This window comes from Lutra lutra, chromosome 10 (assembly GCF_902655055.1).
Source record: "Lutra lutra chromosome 10, mLutLut1.2, whole genome shotgun sequence".
Lineage (NCBI taxonomy): Eukaryota > Metazoa > Chordata > Mammalia > Carnivora > Mustelidae > Lutra > Lutra lutra.
In genome coordinates this window covers 67,672,823-67,690,164 of record NC_062287.1, presented here as the reverse complement: position 1 = coordinate 67,690,164, position 17,342 = coordinate 67,672,823, and the positions used below count along the sequence as shown (strand labels likewise).

The 17,342-nt window shown below is 48.8% G+C and overlaps 1 protein-coding gene across 1 annotated transcript in view; it reads right to left on the bottom strand.

The window, feature by feature from the left end:
• PARVA (parvin alpha) overlaps positions 1-17,342 on the bottom strand; it is a 172,776-nt gene that overhangs the window by 11,467 nt on the left and 143,967 nt on the right. Inside the window, exons 6-11 of the mRNA XM_047690596.1 lie at positions 11,126-11,241; positions 7,776-7,834; positions 5,503-5,522; positions 4,112-4,173; positions 3,332-3,400; positions 577-678 (exon numbers count right to left, since the gene is read on the bottom strand). Of these exons, the coding sequence (XP_047546552.1) occupies positions 577-678; positions 3,332-3,400; positions 4,112-4,173; positions 5,503-5,522; positions 7,776-7,834; positions 11,126-11,241 (428 nt within the window). The remainder of the gene's footprint in view (positions 1-576; positions 679-3,331; positions 3,401-4,111; positions 4,174-5,502; positions 5,523-7,775; positions 7,835-11,125; positions 11,242-17,342) is intronic.

Below are 17,342 nucleotides of genomic sequence, written 5' to 3'. Positions count from 1 at the left end.
TGCAGGCTGGCCGGTCCCAGCTGGCTGTTGGGGAAATGTTCCTGGACAAGTTCAAGCTCTCCTTCCTGTCCTAGTGTGTTCCCGTGTCAATGGCCAGGACTTTGAACTTAGGGATATGAGTGTGAAAGGATCAGATGGCAAGACATGTTTGAGAGGCAGAGAGTGGTTTCTGCTTTGGACCAAATGTCCTCTGTCTAGCAGGCAGGTGGGGCAGCCTGTGGGGGCATCAGAACCAGGCCGACTGTGAGCCTCAGGTCTGGCCAGCCTTACGGCCACCATTCCTGTTCTGTCTGGGGGGAGATGAGTCTGGGCTGTGCACTCAGCAGGGGCGTACAGCTAGGGGGCCAGGGCTAGACCACAAAGGGAAGGGAGAGCTGTTCACGATGTTCAGGGGTCTGCAAAAAGCTCTTTCCCAGCTCAGCTGTTCATCAGAATGGGCCCCACATCCCACTGCCAAAGACTCTGGGCAGATGTGAAGCCGCAGCCTTTTCCTCCACATGGCCCCAGCAGGGGTGCGGGTGGGTGAGTTGGTGGGACACACGAGCTGGGGCCTCCCTTAATGTCCCCTCCCCTTACCTTCTGCTCAAAGCTGTCCGGGGTCAGGAAGAAGCTGTGCAGGGGTACAAAGTAGCCCTCCAGGAGCCCCATGAGCAGCACCAGGTACACCCCATCTGCAAACTGCAGGGAGAAGGCCAGGTGAAGTCACTGAAGCCCTGAGCCCCCCGGCAAGCCCCATCCTAGGGGCTGGTCAGTCGCCATGTCAGCGCCCCAAAGGCTACGTCCCCAGGCAGGCTGCTGGCCGGGGGTGAGGGGCAGCAGACCCGCCCCACGTCTGGCTGGTCCCACATGGGAGCCACCGCCCACAGTCCTGGTTTTCAGCATTTATCGAGCACTGACCATGCACCCAGCCCTGATCTGGTACGGGCACTACAGAGAGAGGTCAGGTGTGGCCCCTGTCCTTGAGGAGCTCTAGTCAAGTGGGGAGACGATGGGGAGGAAAGGCAACAGCTGCTGTGATGGAGGGAAGCACGCTGGCCTGTGTGACAGTGACAGACGTCCTTCACCCCCCACTGAAGATGACAAGGAAGGCTTCTGGAGGTGGCTGTGCCTGAATGGAGAGCTGAGGGATGAGCAGGAGTAGCTGGGGAAGTTGGGGGGGGGAGGGGGGCAGAGGGAGGCAGGAAAGGGGGTCCAAGGGCCACGGCAGGGTGACTTCTCTTTGTCAGTAGGGAAAGATGTCTAGCGTCCTAGAGGCCTGGGCATTCTCCTGTCTCGCCTCGTTCTTGATTACTGTGCGAGAGGCAGCAGGGTGTAGCTGTTGCAAACGTGGGCTCTGGAGCCAGGCCTCCGGCTATCCTCCTTACTAGCTGTGTGACTTGAGAAAGTCATGTAACTTCTCTGTGCCTCATGTTTCTCATCTGTGAAGTGGGGACGATGACAGGGATAATACTTACTTTGTAAGATTATTGGGAGGATGAACCAATGAATATTTGTAGAGTGCTAGAACACTGTTTGGCATGTACTCAACACTTCCTAAATCTCAACTATTGCTATTACTCTCTGGGAAGACAGCAAAGCAATGGGGATCAACTCCCTGGCTCTTGTTGGCAAAGCACGACTGTGTGCTGAGGGCCACAGCGAGAGGCTGAGGGCCTGGTCCCTTCCATCAAGGGCAGTTGGGAACCTGGTCTGAGGGACAGAAGACTCCTGGGCTAAGTGGGAGGTACAGGTCTTCTGCTGACAGGGCGGCAAGGAGAATGTGCACTGGGCAATTGGGGTGGGCTTTGTGGAGGCAGTGGGGACCTGGGCGATGGGGGACATCTGGGATGAGTAGGTATTGCCGCAGGTGGGGGATGGCCTGAACAAAGATCTAGAGATCAGATGCATACTTGAAATTAGAGAATCTTTTAAAGGAGGTGGGCCCCCCAAACCTTTGTGAACATCAATCCCAGTTGGTAAAGAGTTCTTAAGAAGTCAGAGTTCTTGGAATCATCTCAAGGAACTTAAAACTAGACAGAATTGCCTGGAACGTGGGCTGGACCCTCTGTCTGAACTTTGCTGGGTGAGCCGGTGGTGGCTCTGTGACTCAGCCTTCATGATGGGCGTATTGCCTGGCTTTGAACTTGACCTGGGAGCAGCTTCCTCCCTGCATCCATCCAGCTGGCCTTCAATTCCAATGGGGAAGGCCCAAACATGACTCATCCCAGGCCATACCAGGGCAGACAGTGGAAGAGCAGACCCCAGCATCTGTGTCAGAATCAGAGCCCTTCCCCGAAACAAGTTAACTCCCTCTCAAGGGAGCATCACTTTTCTAGAAGGTTCCCTGACTCCCAAAAGAGTAGATAAAGGTCACTTTATTGAATACAGACACCATACAGCCAGGGAGAGCTCAGTGACAGACCTGGGAATTGCCTTAAACATAAGAGGAGGTGCCCACATCCTCAAAAGAAAACCATACTTAAGAAGTTCGTCACAGATGAAAGGGGGTTGGGAAACACGGCGCATTATACAGTCTTAGAGTATCTCCTGATAATGATTCATTTTAAGGGCAGGGGAAGCTTTACAGTGGAGAAATCTGGTAGAGACTAACCAAGTGACCAAAGTTACTGTCACCAGGAATGGGCCTAAATGACATAGTGCCTCAGAAGAGCACAGTGTTACCAGGGTTGGAACCGTTACTGAAAATGCAGAGCCTGAGTCTAATAATGAGGGGAAAAAATTGAGAGATGGTCTATGTATGGATCCAATGGCCTGCATTCTTCAAAAATGTCCATGTCACACCAAAAAACAAAACAAAACAAAACAAAACAAAACCCCCAAACTGAGGATTTGTTCTATATTAAAAAGAGACTAAAGAGATGGCCATTGAAAGCAGCCTGAGAATATCAAGACACCTGTGTTTCTTTGACTCTGATGATATTGTCAAAAGCAGTCAAATACTCACAACTTCACATGGTTCGATGTAAATAGATTAACATCTTGACGTTACAGTTGCTTGAATCGGATAATTGCAATGTGATTATTTAAGAGGATACTTGTTCTTAGAGATGTCTGCTGAAGTATTTAGGGGTAGAGGCAGAGAACTAAACCCTGAATGTGGCCAGATGCGGACAACTGGTGTACATAGGTGAAGAGTATGCGGGTATTCACGAAAATATCCTTGCAACTTTTCAAAAGAAAAATTAGAAAAAAAAATCAGCATTCCATGCAGTTCACCCCTCTGAGCGGAACAGGATGCCCCTCCCTCAGGGGAAGGCTTCAGGATCAGTATGGAAAGCCGTCCCAGCTGGCTGTGCGGGGGTGGGGCACTCGGAACAGGGCTGTCACCCACCTGGGTTTCCAGTTCTGTGACCTCCAGGTTCAGTTTATTCAGGTGCTTGTTCACAAAAGTGATGAGTGTCTAAAAGAGAAGCACACGCCGGTAATGAAGATGGAGACTCCTGCCAGGGTCAGACCCTGGAGGCCACTTCTGTGATTCTACCCTAAGGACAAGGACCAGTGTGATCACACAGGACAAGGCCCAGCTGAGGGTGCCAGCCAGGGATCACTGCTGCCCTGAGTGAGAACGAGCCGCCTATGAGGCTCTTCTGCCAAGCTCCTCAAGTTCACAGGAAAGGACGGCCCCCCGTGTTTGTGGTCCCATGCTCTATGTGATTCAAATAGCCAGTTTCAGGGCTGTGAAAGGGGCAGAAAATCCTGAGGGCAGAATGACAGGTGCAGTCCTAGCCCAGGCTGGGGAGGGGGGCCAGAGAAGAAACCACCTCACTGGGTCCCTCCTTCCAGACCTTCCTTGTGGCAAGTCCCTGTGCCCTGGGGGGTACAGAGGTCTGAGGGAGGAGGCCTGGTTGGCTAAGGGTTCCTTGTGGATGGGAAGGCAGGGCGCTCGTCATCTCAGAACCCCCAGGAGACACTATCCTCCTGAGGGGAGAAAGGAGTGGATAAGGTATCCAGTGGGAACAAGAATGTAAAGCGTACCTCACTTACTCGGGGTGGGGAAGCCAGAGAGCTGGCGAGGACACCAGGGTCGGGCAGCTGGCAAGCTACGGGTGTGGGCTCTAACGTTTGGCTGCAGCTCGTTCCCCTCCCTCCCTCCCAGGCACCTCCAGCTCACCTTTTTCACTACATTGAGTTTGTCTGGTGCGTGGTCAAACAAGGTGTCAAAGGCGTCACGTTCTGGAAAAATAGGAAAAGGTAGAGTGGAGCAAAGACCTGCCTCCTGGTGGGGAAGCCCAGCCAAGATGGCCGTACGGTCAGCGACAGGCAGGAATTCTTTGGTGTGGGACCCAGTGCCAGAACTCTGGAAGCGGGGTGGGGGCAGACATTCTGGGTTGATTCATAGCTTAGGGACTTTCTCTGTGTCCACTTTCTACATCAACCCTCTCTTGGGCTGGGGTTGGGGGGTTCTGTCAGGCCGTCTGAATTGCGACTGGTCATGTCTCTTCTCTATTTATATCTGTTACATCATGATTCAGTCACAGGCCTAAAGAATTTCTGAAGTTTTTTGGAGGCCGAATGTTCTCCAAACATCAAACCACCTCACCCCCTAATTTTCAAAACCAGGATGGCCACGGCAAGCCTCGTGGTGGAGTGCACAGATGGTTGGCACGGGAGCCCCGGGGGCCCGGGATGGAAGGTGTGCTCCTGCTCTTGAAGTCCGTCATTTCAGACCTCGTGCCTCAGTTTCTTCGTCTGTAAAATGGCATTTGAAAACAAAACCTCCCCCAGGAGTGTGATGAGGATGAAAGACAAGAACGTGTGTGCATGTGTTCTGGAAACTTGGAAGTGTCTGCTGATCGGAGTTTATTAGCGTATTTCAAACATCATCCACCATAAATGTGGAATTGTCGAAAGCAGCAAAGCCATGCCCCCTGCCCCCTCCTCCCCGTGCTGGAGCCCTCACGCTCTCTGAATGCAGAGCGGAAACAGTGGGTAGGACTGGAAGCAGGCAATGAGAAGAATGTCCAGGAGGGACCTGGGGTTGGGAAGCTTCACGGTCCTGGGGCCTGCCTTTTCCTGCTCTTGCACCGATGAGTAAATCTGGGACTGCCAGAGGGGTGACTGAGGCCTCGAACATTCGCAGACTATATAAACAAACGCGGAGTTCTGGGAAACAGGAGCAGTATGACGTGTGATAAGGAAAGAGGGACAAGACGGCTTCTAGAAGGCCCGGACTGAGGGGGAGAGTGGACTGTCCCGAGTGTGTACGTCTGCCTCTTTACTTCCACAACACACTTGGAACACAACTGCCCCGCCGATGCCAGGGCCCGTCCCGAGCCCAGCAATGCCAGTGGTCTGGTTACTGATGAGAGGACTGTGCCGCTGTGGCCAGGTTTCCTCTTCCCACCAGTGAGCTGACCCTCCCTACTAAGCCGCCCTGTCACCAGGCTGATGCAGACACACATGCAGGAAGCAGGCCAAGTGCCTGTTCCTCCCAGCTGCTCCAGAATTAACGAGACCCCCGTGGCAGCCACCAGCACCAGAGGGTAAGCCTCTGCAACTCACCATGCCTTCCAGAGAGCGCCCTGCAGGAAAAGGAGAAAGAAAATAGTATGAGTCTTCTGTCTCTGCCCTTCACTGAAGAGCCCACAAAGCTTCCTTCCTTGGCATTTTATTCTGCACTGTCTCCAATTGTCGGTCACCTTTCTCTCATGTCCACCTGTTTCTTCCCTCTGTTCCACAGATACTCTGGTGGTCGCACAAAGCCTGGTGTAAATGACACTTGCACAACTCTTTCTTCCCCCCTAAAATCCCACTGTTGCTTAACAGCTGAGAAGGGATATCGGACTCGAGGTTGCAACATTCCCAGCCACTGCACTGTCCGGGCTGCTGTGGGCATCTGCCAGGGGGCATCGCCTCCGTCTTTCTCCTGGTCATTCTGTGATTCCCGCCAAAACTGCACCTGCCATTGACTCCAAACCAGTCTCTCGAAGAGGGCAGGGATTGGAACCATACTAATCCCGGCGAAGCGGCAAAGTGCTAACAGCACAAGCATTAGAACAGACTACTTAGGTTTAAATCCCACAGAGCCACTTGCTTGCTGTGGGACCTTGGGCAAGCTACAGAACCTCTCTGGGCGCCAGGTCTCTTAGCTCTAAAACAAGGATGATGATGAGAAACACCTCAGCAGGATGTTGTGAGCATTATATAAGCTAATCTGTAGAAAGACTCTACAGTAATTCTCAGTATATAGTGAGTGTTCAATACATTTTTTTCTCTGTATGTTTTTGGTTCTTATCATATTGGTTTATTCCAACTGTGCATCTATCCCCTACTAAATGATGACTTAGGGGTAGTGTACTGGAAAGAATAACAAACTTGGAGTTCACTGTTGGATAGACCAAAGACAACTGCTTCTCCACCTTTGGGATGTGGGGTCTTAGAAGGTATAGGCATTGCTTTGTGTATTTATTATGAATATCAATAGATATAAAAGTGCTTTATAAACTGTTGTGTGCTGCCCTTGTTAGGAGATGACTTCCACCATCATGTCGTGTGGCAAGATGGCAGAGGGAGACCACAGGAAGCATGGCAGGCAGCTGACGGATTACTCTGCAAACCCAAACCTCATGTCCCCTGGTTCAGGAGCTTCTCCAGAATGTGAAACAGGAGGTGTAGACAAGCCCAGCAAAGAGTGAGGGGTGTGGGGGGGGCAGGTCTGAGCCAGAGGACATGAAGGACATGTCACAGGACCCAGGCTAGGGGAGCAGTGTGCCTTGTGGATCAGCCGTTCTCTTGACTTCCAAGAAGAGCCCCCAGAGTGACATGCAGGCTGCCTGACAGGCTCTCCGCGGGCCATGAACTGGGCACCCTGGGAAGGGCCACTGCCCATCTCTGCCCTCCCCTGGTCCTGTTGAAGCCACAAGCACAGTGTGGTTCAGACAGGCAGCACCGGGGCCCTCCCTCAGCCACCACTGGGGAAGCAAGCTGCCTAGAGACTGGGCAAGGCTTGGAAGGCAGGGGTCAGCTGCGGCGGAACAGCCCCGCTCTTACCACAGCGAGTCCTCACCACCTCTCTGGGTAGGCAAATGCTCCCCACTTCAGAGATACAGAAACCAAGGTCCAAGCAAGTGGCAGAGTCTGGATTTGAACTCAAGTCAGCCTGGTTTAGAGGTCCCTGCTCTTTCCATTTCACTCTTGTTCAAGGGAACATAGAGGAAATTTGGCGCAGCAGGGAATGCTGAAAATGGACTTTGCCTGTGGCTCAGGCTTGCCCCGCGATCTTGAGAACCCCTGCCTGCCGCATCCTGCTTTTTCTACCTCAGAATAAACTTCGCTTCCCCCCGGCCAACCTCTTCCATATTCTGAGATTCCAAGTGCTTAACGGAAATGAAAAAACACAAAACACCAGGCTACCACTCTGAGGTAGAAAAGGCCTTTCTGGGTCATGGCACGTGACCAAATACATCAGAGGCAGACAAGGAAGGAAAAACGTCCCTTTGAAGGTTCACACTTTAAATTCGACCCCACGTTTATGGCATGACGATTTCATGCCAGTTGGCTTTTTCGGGGGTACACTTTTTTCCCGGAGTGCCACAAAATTAGAATTTTTCAATCACAGCTAATTCCCTCTCCCCGCGTCCCCACCCAAGTTTGTATCTTAAGCATTGAGAGGCATGTTTTGAATGCACGGAAAAGGCTAAACTATGATCATTGGCTGAAGTCTAATCCCTCCTGCGATCCCAATAAATGAAAACTAAATATCAGCAAATGGATGAATTTCGGAGAAACATCTGTGTTCCATTAGAGGATCGCTGGCAACAATGGTGTTGACATACTCTGTGTTACCAGTTATTTCCTCTTGGATTTGCCGAGACTGGAGGATTCCTTCTCGTTTCTGAAACGGGGGCGGGGGGGGGGAGGAGGGGAGAAAAATATGCTTTAGAAAAATACAAAAAAAAAAAACTGATTAGCATTCCTGATACTGAGAAAGTTACTGGTGTTTAAGAAATGAAACCCAGAGAGGAGATAGTGCCAGAAGCAAAACGAGGCCCCGGATTTCCTGGGACTGGACCATACCATTCATGCTTAGGCGCAATTAGTGTTTATTCCAAACAAGTTGTCTGTTTCTTGGACGGTGAATCTTTTTCTTTCTTTATTGGAAGACATTTTGCTGGAAGCAAACTGTTTGCCTCCTGGAGTAATCCGCATAAACCGAATGGAAATGAAGGCCAGGGTGTGTCTGCCCTCCAGCTGGGGCCACAGAGGGAAGCGAAGAAACACATTCAGCGGCGGGGCTGGGGGGAGAGGACGGAGGCCAACTGGGAGAATTTAAACAGAGGGAGAGTTTTTCGGTTTTGTTTTTGTTTTTAATGGATAAATAGGGGGGTTTTCTGTGAGCTGTACAGCCCTCAGGTAACTGGCATTTTCTCTGAGAAAAGGGTAATAAGCACTCTGGAGGCCCTCAACGCCCACCCACCCACTCATCCGCTCATCCGTCTGTCTGTCCATCTGTCATCTGTCCATCTCCTCCCAGCAATTTATCTTTCCTTTCTTTCTTTCTTTCTTTCTTTTTTTTTCTTTCTTTCTTCCTTCCTTCCTTCCTTCCTTCCTTCTTTCCTTCCCTTTTCCTTTCTTCCTTCCTTCCTCTCTCTCTCTCTCTCTCTCTTTCTTTCATGAGTCAGTGTCTTTCCTGTACAAGAATCTATGTTGGGACTGGGAGCAAATACTATGGAACGTCTGACCTAACTTCTGACCTTGAGGAATTTAGAGTAAAACAGGGTAGATGAAACAGGTATGTGAGAAAGATTTCCAAGAAAGAGTCTGGGTTTATGCCTGATGGCGCAGCTCCATTATTCTAGCAGGATCTCCCTTCACTCTCAAAAGCGTCGTGCGTCAATTACACAGTAGTCCCAGGCAGACAGGAAGGGCTGAATGAGGGACAGGAGCAGGCACTTTTAGTGGGGATGGTCAGGGACCCCTTGCAAGGGGAGGGCATCCTTGAGCTGGAATTTAACAGGATACAGAGGATTTGGCCAGACACGGGAGAGAGCATTCCAACAGAAGGGATGGCCTGAGTGAAAAGGCAGGTCAGGAGAGCATAAATGGGTCTGGGAGGCTGTCTGGAGGGCTGGCGGCTGCCATTACTCGGTGGAGAGTCAACTGCGAGCCGGTCTGGAGTTTAAACCTCATTGTGTGGGGATGGGAGCTAGTGAAAGGAGTGTTGGGGCTCAGGAAGACCCTCTGATAGGTGTGGGGAGGGAGATCCATTTCATCGGGTCTCTAAAGTCGTTCCCAGACACGTAGATGACAGCAGTTTGGGGATGGCAAATGGTTGTCAGGGCAAGTTCATCTACAAAGGCAGAGAACAGTGTCCAGAAGGAGCCTCCAAGTGTTAGCATGTCAGCTGAAACCTGCCTTCTTGCCCTCTTACCCAAACTTCTAGAACCTTCTCTTCTATTCCCACTAGCCACAGAAATGAGTGTCCTTGCAAAATGCTTTTATGGAAGGAAAGGTAGAGCTGGATAAAGGCCAAGAGCATATCCACACTAGGTAGGAAGAACAGATTATCAAAGTAAAACAGGAAGTAAACAAGAAAAATAAGGATATCATTTAAAAGGGATCCAGTAAGGATAAATCAAGACTTTTTCCCAATTCAGCTTCAACGTGTATATGATTTTTACACGGGGCTACTGGTATTTGTGTCCTTGTCTTGTGAGATTCTTTAGAGACATAAAAACTCATCTTCAACTTCATGCAGAATTCACTGCTTTTGTACAGAATGGAAAGGAATAACCCCTCACGCAGCTCCTGGATTCACCTTAACCTATTAATTGTGTCTCGAGAAGTCTCTCTGGGGTTCAGTCAGTGTCTTCTGGCTAATTCTGAGTCCTGCTTTTGTGCCTATTTAGGTCGACAAAGCACGACACCCTATACAAGCTGACACACATGGGTACCATTCTGTGCTACCCTGTCCTCTTATAAGACCAGTTCGATCCTTTTAGCTGCACTTAGCCTTGGAATCACACATTCTCATCTACTCTGACCCTCTGGTCACCCTCTCTCTGCTCCATAGGTATAATCTTGTCTCCTGGCAGACAGGGCCAAAGATGACTGTTTCTATTATATCCCCCTGATGTTTAGCAAGTTAGGTCCTCAGAAGGTGTAGAAGAAATCCTTTATCACCAGGGCATGGCCCAGCAGCTGACCGAGGACAGCTCTCACAACCTCCTTCCTTCTGCTAACTTCTGATCCCTGAAAAAGCTCAGCTTTTGTCCCGGAGACATGGCCTGGCACCGTCAGGCCAAGCCTACCAGCCCTCAGGGCTCTTCCTCACCAAGGGACGTCAGAGCCACCATACTGTTCTCTTCTCCAGAACCCTGGCTAACCAGAGAGCTGCTTATTAAGGGCGTTCTCCCTCGCAGCATGTTTACTTGAAAAGAACAGAAACAAGCAAACAGAATGCTGACCTTTCCTAAATGGCCATAAAGTTGGAAAATGAAATTGAATTTGGGTATGTAATGGGGTTAGGAGCAGAGTGAGAGAGTTACAGGGAAAGAGCACACCCTCATTGTGGAAATTAGACAGCCATATGTGAATGGAAATTCCATCCAACAATCTGGGGAAGATGACCTGAGATCCCAGCCGTGCTTCTGTGGGCAGGTGAAAAGCAGCAGCGCCCTGAATACAGGCAAGGCCAGTCAGGGGCTCTCTCTCAAACACACACACACACACACACACACACACACACACACACACCCCTTCATACACATAGGTGTCTGTCTCTTCCCAATGCCTGTGCCTCATCTGTTTAACCAAAACATGATTCTCCATGGCTTATAGGGTCTAAACACAAGGCATACATCTTTTCTCCTGACCCTACGGCACACACCTCACCCTCTCCAATACACAGTACACGGACACCCTCCTGACAACAACAGGTAAACCCCAGGCACGTGCCCCACACAAGGCTAACCCATACTCAAGCCCAATAGTTATTGCACGATAACTGATCGCTGCCACACACATTGGACACTGCGCTCACATCCCTTCCCGCAGACAGCACAACAAGGACACTCAGCATGCATTCTACTATCCTTGTAATAAGCTCCCCAGGCCGCCTTAGCTCCCACACGAAGTCAGCCTCTATCCCCCTTTAAGGGCGCAGATGTTTGTCGTGCTGTCTTACCTGGACCACGACCACTTGGATGGAGACATGATCTGGGAGTCGGATTGGTGCCCGGAAATACTGGGACAGAGCAACCAGCAGATGCAAGATGGCTACCAGGCTCTTGGCATGAACAGCTGAAATAAAATAGGATTTTAAAATTAGAGAAGCTTCTTCCAGATCCTAGGCAAATATAAGCAGATATTCAAAATGTAGCAGTACCGTACCCAGTGCACCTTCTATCCTCCCATCCCCGCCACGAAGGATCTCACGGGCCTCCCCTTTTAGGCCCCCTCAGTCTTGGCCAAGTCCCATGGAGCTGCTGCTTGGATCATGTTACTTTTGGATTTCCCATATAGTGCCTCTCCACTCTAATCCAAGTTTCCAGTAGGGACCCTGACAACTGCTGAATTTTGAGATCAGATCAGCCCTCTGCCATCCCCATGTTTTTGCTCATTCTATTCTAATAACCACGAGCGTGTCTGCTCTGCCTGCTCTCTCCCTTCCCCCTTGACGGTGAACTCTTTGGGTTATCACTACTCCCCGTGTCTCAGGGTTCTACCCCAAGCACATCCCCAATAAATTGAGCACTGAGTCAGGAACACTGGGGATCCTTTCCTTTGTTCAGGGCTTAGAGTCCCTCGAGGAAGGCACGACACATCTAAAGGGCTTTGTTGGTCTTCTGAACACTGTGTATGGTCTGTGTAGGCAGGGCCCCTTAGGGAAGGGCTGGGAGATGATGTTTATGACCCAAATAGCTTCTGTAGCTACAGAGCAATGGGCTGGATGTGAAACCACTTGTACTAGGGAAGGGTAAGCCACCACTGAATTGTAGTTTTTGCAGCAGCCGAGAGGAGAAAATGTTATGAAAACGCTGTGACATAATGGGTACACACGGGGTCAGTTCTCTAGAGCTTCAGTTCTCGCTTGATAAGCTCTGTATTGTTTTGTTTTTTTTTTTTTTTAAGATTTATTTATTTATTTATTTGACAGAGATCACAGGTAGGCAGAGAGGCAGGCAGAGAGAGAGAGAGAGGAGAAAGCAGGCTCCCTGCCAAGCGGAGAGCCCGATTCGGGGCTCGATCCCAGGACGCTGGGATCATGATCTGAGCTGAAGGCAGAGGCTTTAACCCACTGAGCCACCCAGGCACCCCTCTGTATTGGTTTTCTGCCTGCACAACCATTGGGTAGGCCTCTGGAGCCTCAATCCGCTCATCTTCGCAAATGGGGATAACAGTATCTATGCAGAAATACAAGTTGTAAGAATTTCCAGAGATAATGTAGGCAAAGCTTTCAGCACGTAGCAGGTTGTGCTATGGAATGGTTGGAAGGGCTGATGTGTGTGTGTGTATATATATATATATTTTTTTTTTATTATAACTCAGGAGAAAATACCTGGCACCTAGGCAATTAAGTCATGTCAACGATCTCCTCGTTCTTTCGCCTAAAAGGAAAGATTCACCAGATACCTTACCTGCCTTCACAGTCCTACCAGCCTCGTGGGTTTCTCTTTATAGGGGGGCACTTAAGGGAAGAACCAAACATGCTCATTTTGTGTACTTAGCCCACACTGGATCCATTACCAGGGTGTCATTCTCTCTGCCCTGGGACTGAGGAACCTGCTTCAGCAGAAGTCTTAAGAAATCGCCAAGAAAAGGAAATGACTCAGACATTCCTTGGGCACTCATTAGTGTTGCTTGTTATCACTGCTGTTTCAAAGAAGGCTCTCCACTGAGAGCAGCAGCCCCACACCCACACACAGCAGACAATCTGCTCCTAACTCAGCCCTCCAGAAGACATTTTTCAGTTCTGGGCTTTTGGGCATCGACCACAATTTCATCCACAGTGACAGCCTCAAAAAAGGCTCCCAGTATGGGAGTGGCCTACTGTCAAGGAGGGCTTGCTGCTGGGGTGAGGCATCACCGGGTTTGCCTGTGTGATCAGAACTGTCATATCCCTGGCCCGTCACGGAGGGCTGTAAGGACATTGGCTAACTCTGCTAGAGGAGGTGTGGTCTCAAAGCTGGCTCTTATACACGGGTGACCTGTACTTCATCTTGACCATCTCACTAAGCAGCACAGAGCTGTTTCATAAGCACCATACAGATGTCAGTCTCTTCTGATGAGGGTTCTGTCCCCCGGGGAGTTTTTTCAAAAGAAGTAATTATAGTTTCTCTCTGCCTCTTTCTCCCCTCACCCCTACACACACACTACATGTGCAGATATGTTAATTATTATGTAATATATCATCATTAAAGAATTCTGGAAAACACCAAGTATAATAACCAGAGGATAGTTTAGACCAGTGGTTTTCAAAAAACAATTTTTTTTATTAAGCAGAGAAACCCCTTGTTTAAAAGCCATTAGGCAAAACAGATGAGAAAAAAAAGTACAAATGCTCCCGTCCCCAAGTCCTAACTGCAGCCCACCCATGGCTGGCGCTCTCCTCCCTGATGCCTGAGTTCCTCCTGGCCGATCATGAGGTTGGCCAAGCATGGTTTAATAATCACGGCTTTAACAAATTATGGTATATCCACACAATGGAATAGTTTCCATGCGCTGAAGATCACTGTTGAAACAATGTAACTATAAATATTAATAATGTAATGTTAAACAGGAACAATAGAAATAATGGAAATATACACACTTATGGATATACAGATTTATTTTTTTAAAAAAGATTTTATTTATTTATTTGACAGAGATCACAAGTAGGCAGAGAGGCAGGCAGAGAGAGAGGGAGAAGCAGGCTCCCTGCCGAGCAAAGAGCCTGATGCGGGGCTCGACCCCAGGACCCTGAGATCATGACCTGCACCGAAGGCAGAGGCTTAACCCACTGAGCCACCCAGGCGCCCCTGGATATACAGATTTAAGCACATATACACACACATATGCACACGCATACACATACACGCTTGTGGCCAAGACTTAGAAAGGAATATTAAAAAAATGAAAACATGGTAGTTTCCTATTTCAAAGTTTTCTTTAGGCTAAAGATATGTCATCTTTTTCCATTAGGACAAATCATAACAACCTTTGCATATTTGGGTGCCCGCCTCATTGCCACCTCTGAGCAGGTCTCCTGGTCTCTCCCTGACACTAGACAGAATCTAGAGCCACCGTGATCTGGCGCTCAAGTCAGGAAGGCAATGTACAGATTTAGAGCAGGGCCAAGGCTCTGCTGTATAAACTGGGCACTCAGCCACTGTACCAAGAGCTGAAAAATTTCCAAGAAGCTGCTGAGCTAGAAACAGTCCTTCAAATAGGAGCTGTGGCGGAAATATAAACCCGTGCCATTTTTCGGAAGGCAATTTGACAATACGTATTATGACCTTAGAAATGTACATATAGGGGCGCCTGGGTGGCTCAGTGGGTTGAGCCGCTGCCTTCGGCTCGGGTCATGGTCCCAGGTCCTGGGTTCAAGCCCCGCGTCGGGCTTTCTGCTCAGCAGGGAGCCTGCTTCCTCCTCTCTCTCTGCCTGCCTCTCTGCTTACTTGTGATTTTCTCTGTCAAATAAATAAATAAAATCTAAAAAAAAAAAAAAAAAAGAAATGTACATATACTTTGGCCCTAAAATCCCATTCCAAGCTTTTAGCCTAAAGAAGTAACTGTGGCTATGAGCAGAGAAAACTCATCAGGCTGTTTTTAAGGGTGAAAAAATGAACCTCAAAATCCATCATTAATTAAACTGCTTATGATATACCCATGCAATGTCCTGTTACATAATGTTAAAAGTGACAGAATATTTAATGATTTGTCAAGATTTACATCTTCTAAACATATACAGACTGAGCTCATCTTTATAAAAATAAACTCTATTTACAAAAGTATACATTTATTTTCCTCTTTCTTACGCCACTGTGTAAGACTTGATGGAGCACACCACCGGGATGATGGTCCCTATCTCTGGGTGGGCGGCTTAGAGGAACAGTATGTGCAGGCTTAGTGCGCAGGTGCCAGACTCTCTGGCTCTCATTCCCGGCTCCGCCACTTACCACCCATGTGACCTTGGACGATGATACTCCTTTAGCATATATTACTGTGCTTAGTAATCACCAGTCACTCTTCTAGATTTTGGGGACTCAGTAGTGAACAGACAAAAATCCCTGACCTCATAAAGCTTACATAAATTGTTTCTTAACTTCTCTCTGACTCTATTTTCCCATCTGTAAAATGGGCATAATAGAATTCTTATCTGAGATGAGTGAGGATTACAAGGATCAAAAGATGTAAACTGCGTAGAATAGTATAAAGCATACAGAAAGCACCATAAATATGTTAGATGTTTATATTTAAATGTCTTTTATCTTTGTAAATTTTTAATAACAAAAATTGTTGTAAAAAAAACAGAAAAGGAAGATTTTCCTAAAGCCCTAGATGAAATGCCTTGGTAACTCATAGCTGTCCCTGCCACCTTTATCCTGACGGAAAAGGCGATACAATGTCAAACAGCCAGAGAGGAGAACAGGAGGGACGGAACTTGCCTCTAGGAGTGGGGCCCAGCACATTCCTTACGGAAGAAGCCAGTGCTGCTTGTAAACAGGCATCACAGGGAGCTGGCCACTGAGATAATTATCTCTCTGACCTAGTAATTCAGCTCCCTTTTGGAAATCTATCTGACAGGAATAATTTGAGAGAAGCAAAAAGAGACACAACTTAAGACATTTGACTTGGCCTTATCTGATAGCAGCCATAGGCCAGCAAACATCTTGATAGGATCAACGTCAACACAGGGTTTAAATTTACTATGGGATTATCTACCCCATGAAATAGAAGCAAAAGTAAGTACAAAGACCCCATGGGAATATAGGAAATATGATCTAATATTAAGAGAGAGCAAAGGGGCGCCTGGGTGGCTCAGTGGGTTAAGCCTCTGCCTTCAGCTCAGGTCATGGTCTCAGGGTCCTGGGATCGAGCCCCACATGGGGCTCTCTGCTCAGCAGGGAGCCTGCTTCCCTTCCTCTCTCTCTCTCTGCCTGCCTCTCTGCCTACTTGTGATCTCTGTCCGTCAAATAACTAAATAAAATCTTTAGAGGAAAAAAAAAAAGAGCAAAATATCAGACTGTATGTGACTTCATCAAGGAAAAATAGGCATGGATATGGATTGTAGTGGGCAAAAAAATGGAAATAGCTAGATGAGAATGGTAATACAGGGGACTATTGTACCACACACATCTCCCTGTAAGAAATGAAGGTAAATGCGAACCAAACAAATCATTAAAAGCCACTGAACACAATGGTCTTCTGGGGCACCTGGGTAGCTCAGTCAGTTAAGTGTCCAATTCTTGGTTTCAGCTGAGGTCATGATCTCAGGGTTGTGAGACTGAGCCCCGGGTTAGGCTCTGTGCTCAGCACTGAGTCTGCTGGAAATTCTTTCCCTCTGCCTCTCCCCCCACTCATGCATGTGCTTGCTCGCTCTCTCTCTCTCTCAAATAAATAAATCTCTATTTATTATGAAGGTTTTTAAATTTATTATAAAGATTTATTTATGTGAAAGAGAGCAGAGCGAGAAAGAACACTTGGGGGGGCAGGGGCAGAGGGAGAAGCAGACTCCCCACTGAGCCAGGAGCCTAATGTGGGGCTGGATCCCAGGACCCTGCGATCATGACCTGAGCCGAAGGCAGAGGCTTAACCGACTGAGCCACCCAGGCGCCCATAGATAAAATCTTTAAGACAAAAACAAACAAAAAACCCCATTCTTCTGTCTTTCCCAAACTGGGTTCCCTAGCAAGTTAAGAGGTGTTTTGTTTTGTTTGGAGGGGTACATGGGGATGGTCCATATTCAGGGAGCAGGAAGTAGAATGAGATGAAAGGAAGTGGGGCTTTTTTTTTTTTTTCAAAGATTTTATTTATTTATTTGACAGAGAGAGATCACAAGTAGGCAGAGAGGCAGGCAGAGAGAGAGAGAGGGAAGCAGGCTCCCCGCCGAGCAGAGAGCCCGACGCGGGCCCCGATCCCAAGACCCTGAGATCATGACCCGAGCCGAAGGCAGCGGCTTAACCCACTGAGCCACCCAGGCGCCCGGAAGTGGGGCTCTTCATTGGAAGACTTTTAACGCTCGTGACTGTTGTGGAGTTCCAAAATGTAGCTGCAGCTCCTACACACGTAATCAAGGGCTCTTCCTCTCCCCCCGCACCCCCAACACTATTAGCAGACCCTGGGGCAGCATCCAGGGCCCAGCACTTGGCCTCTCCTCCTGCTCCTGGGTGTTCGTCAGGCAGCGGATGCCCCATTCCAAG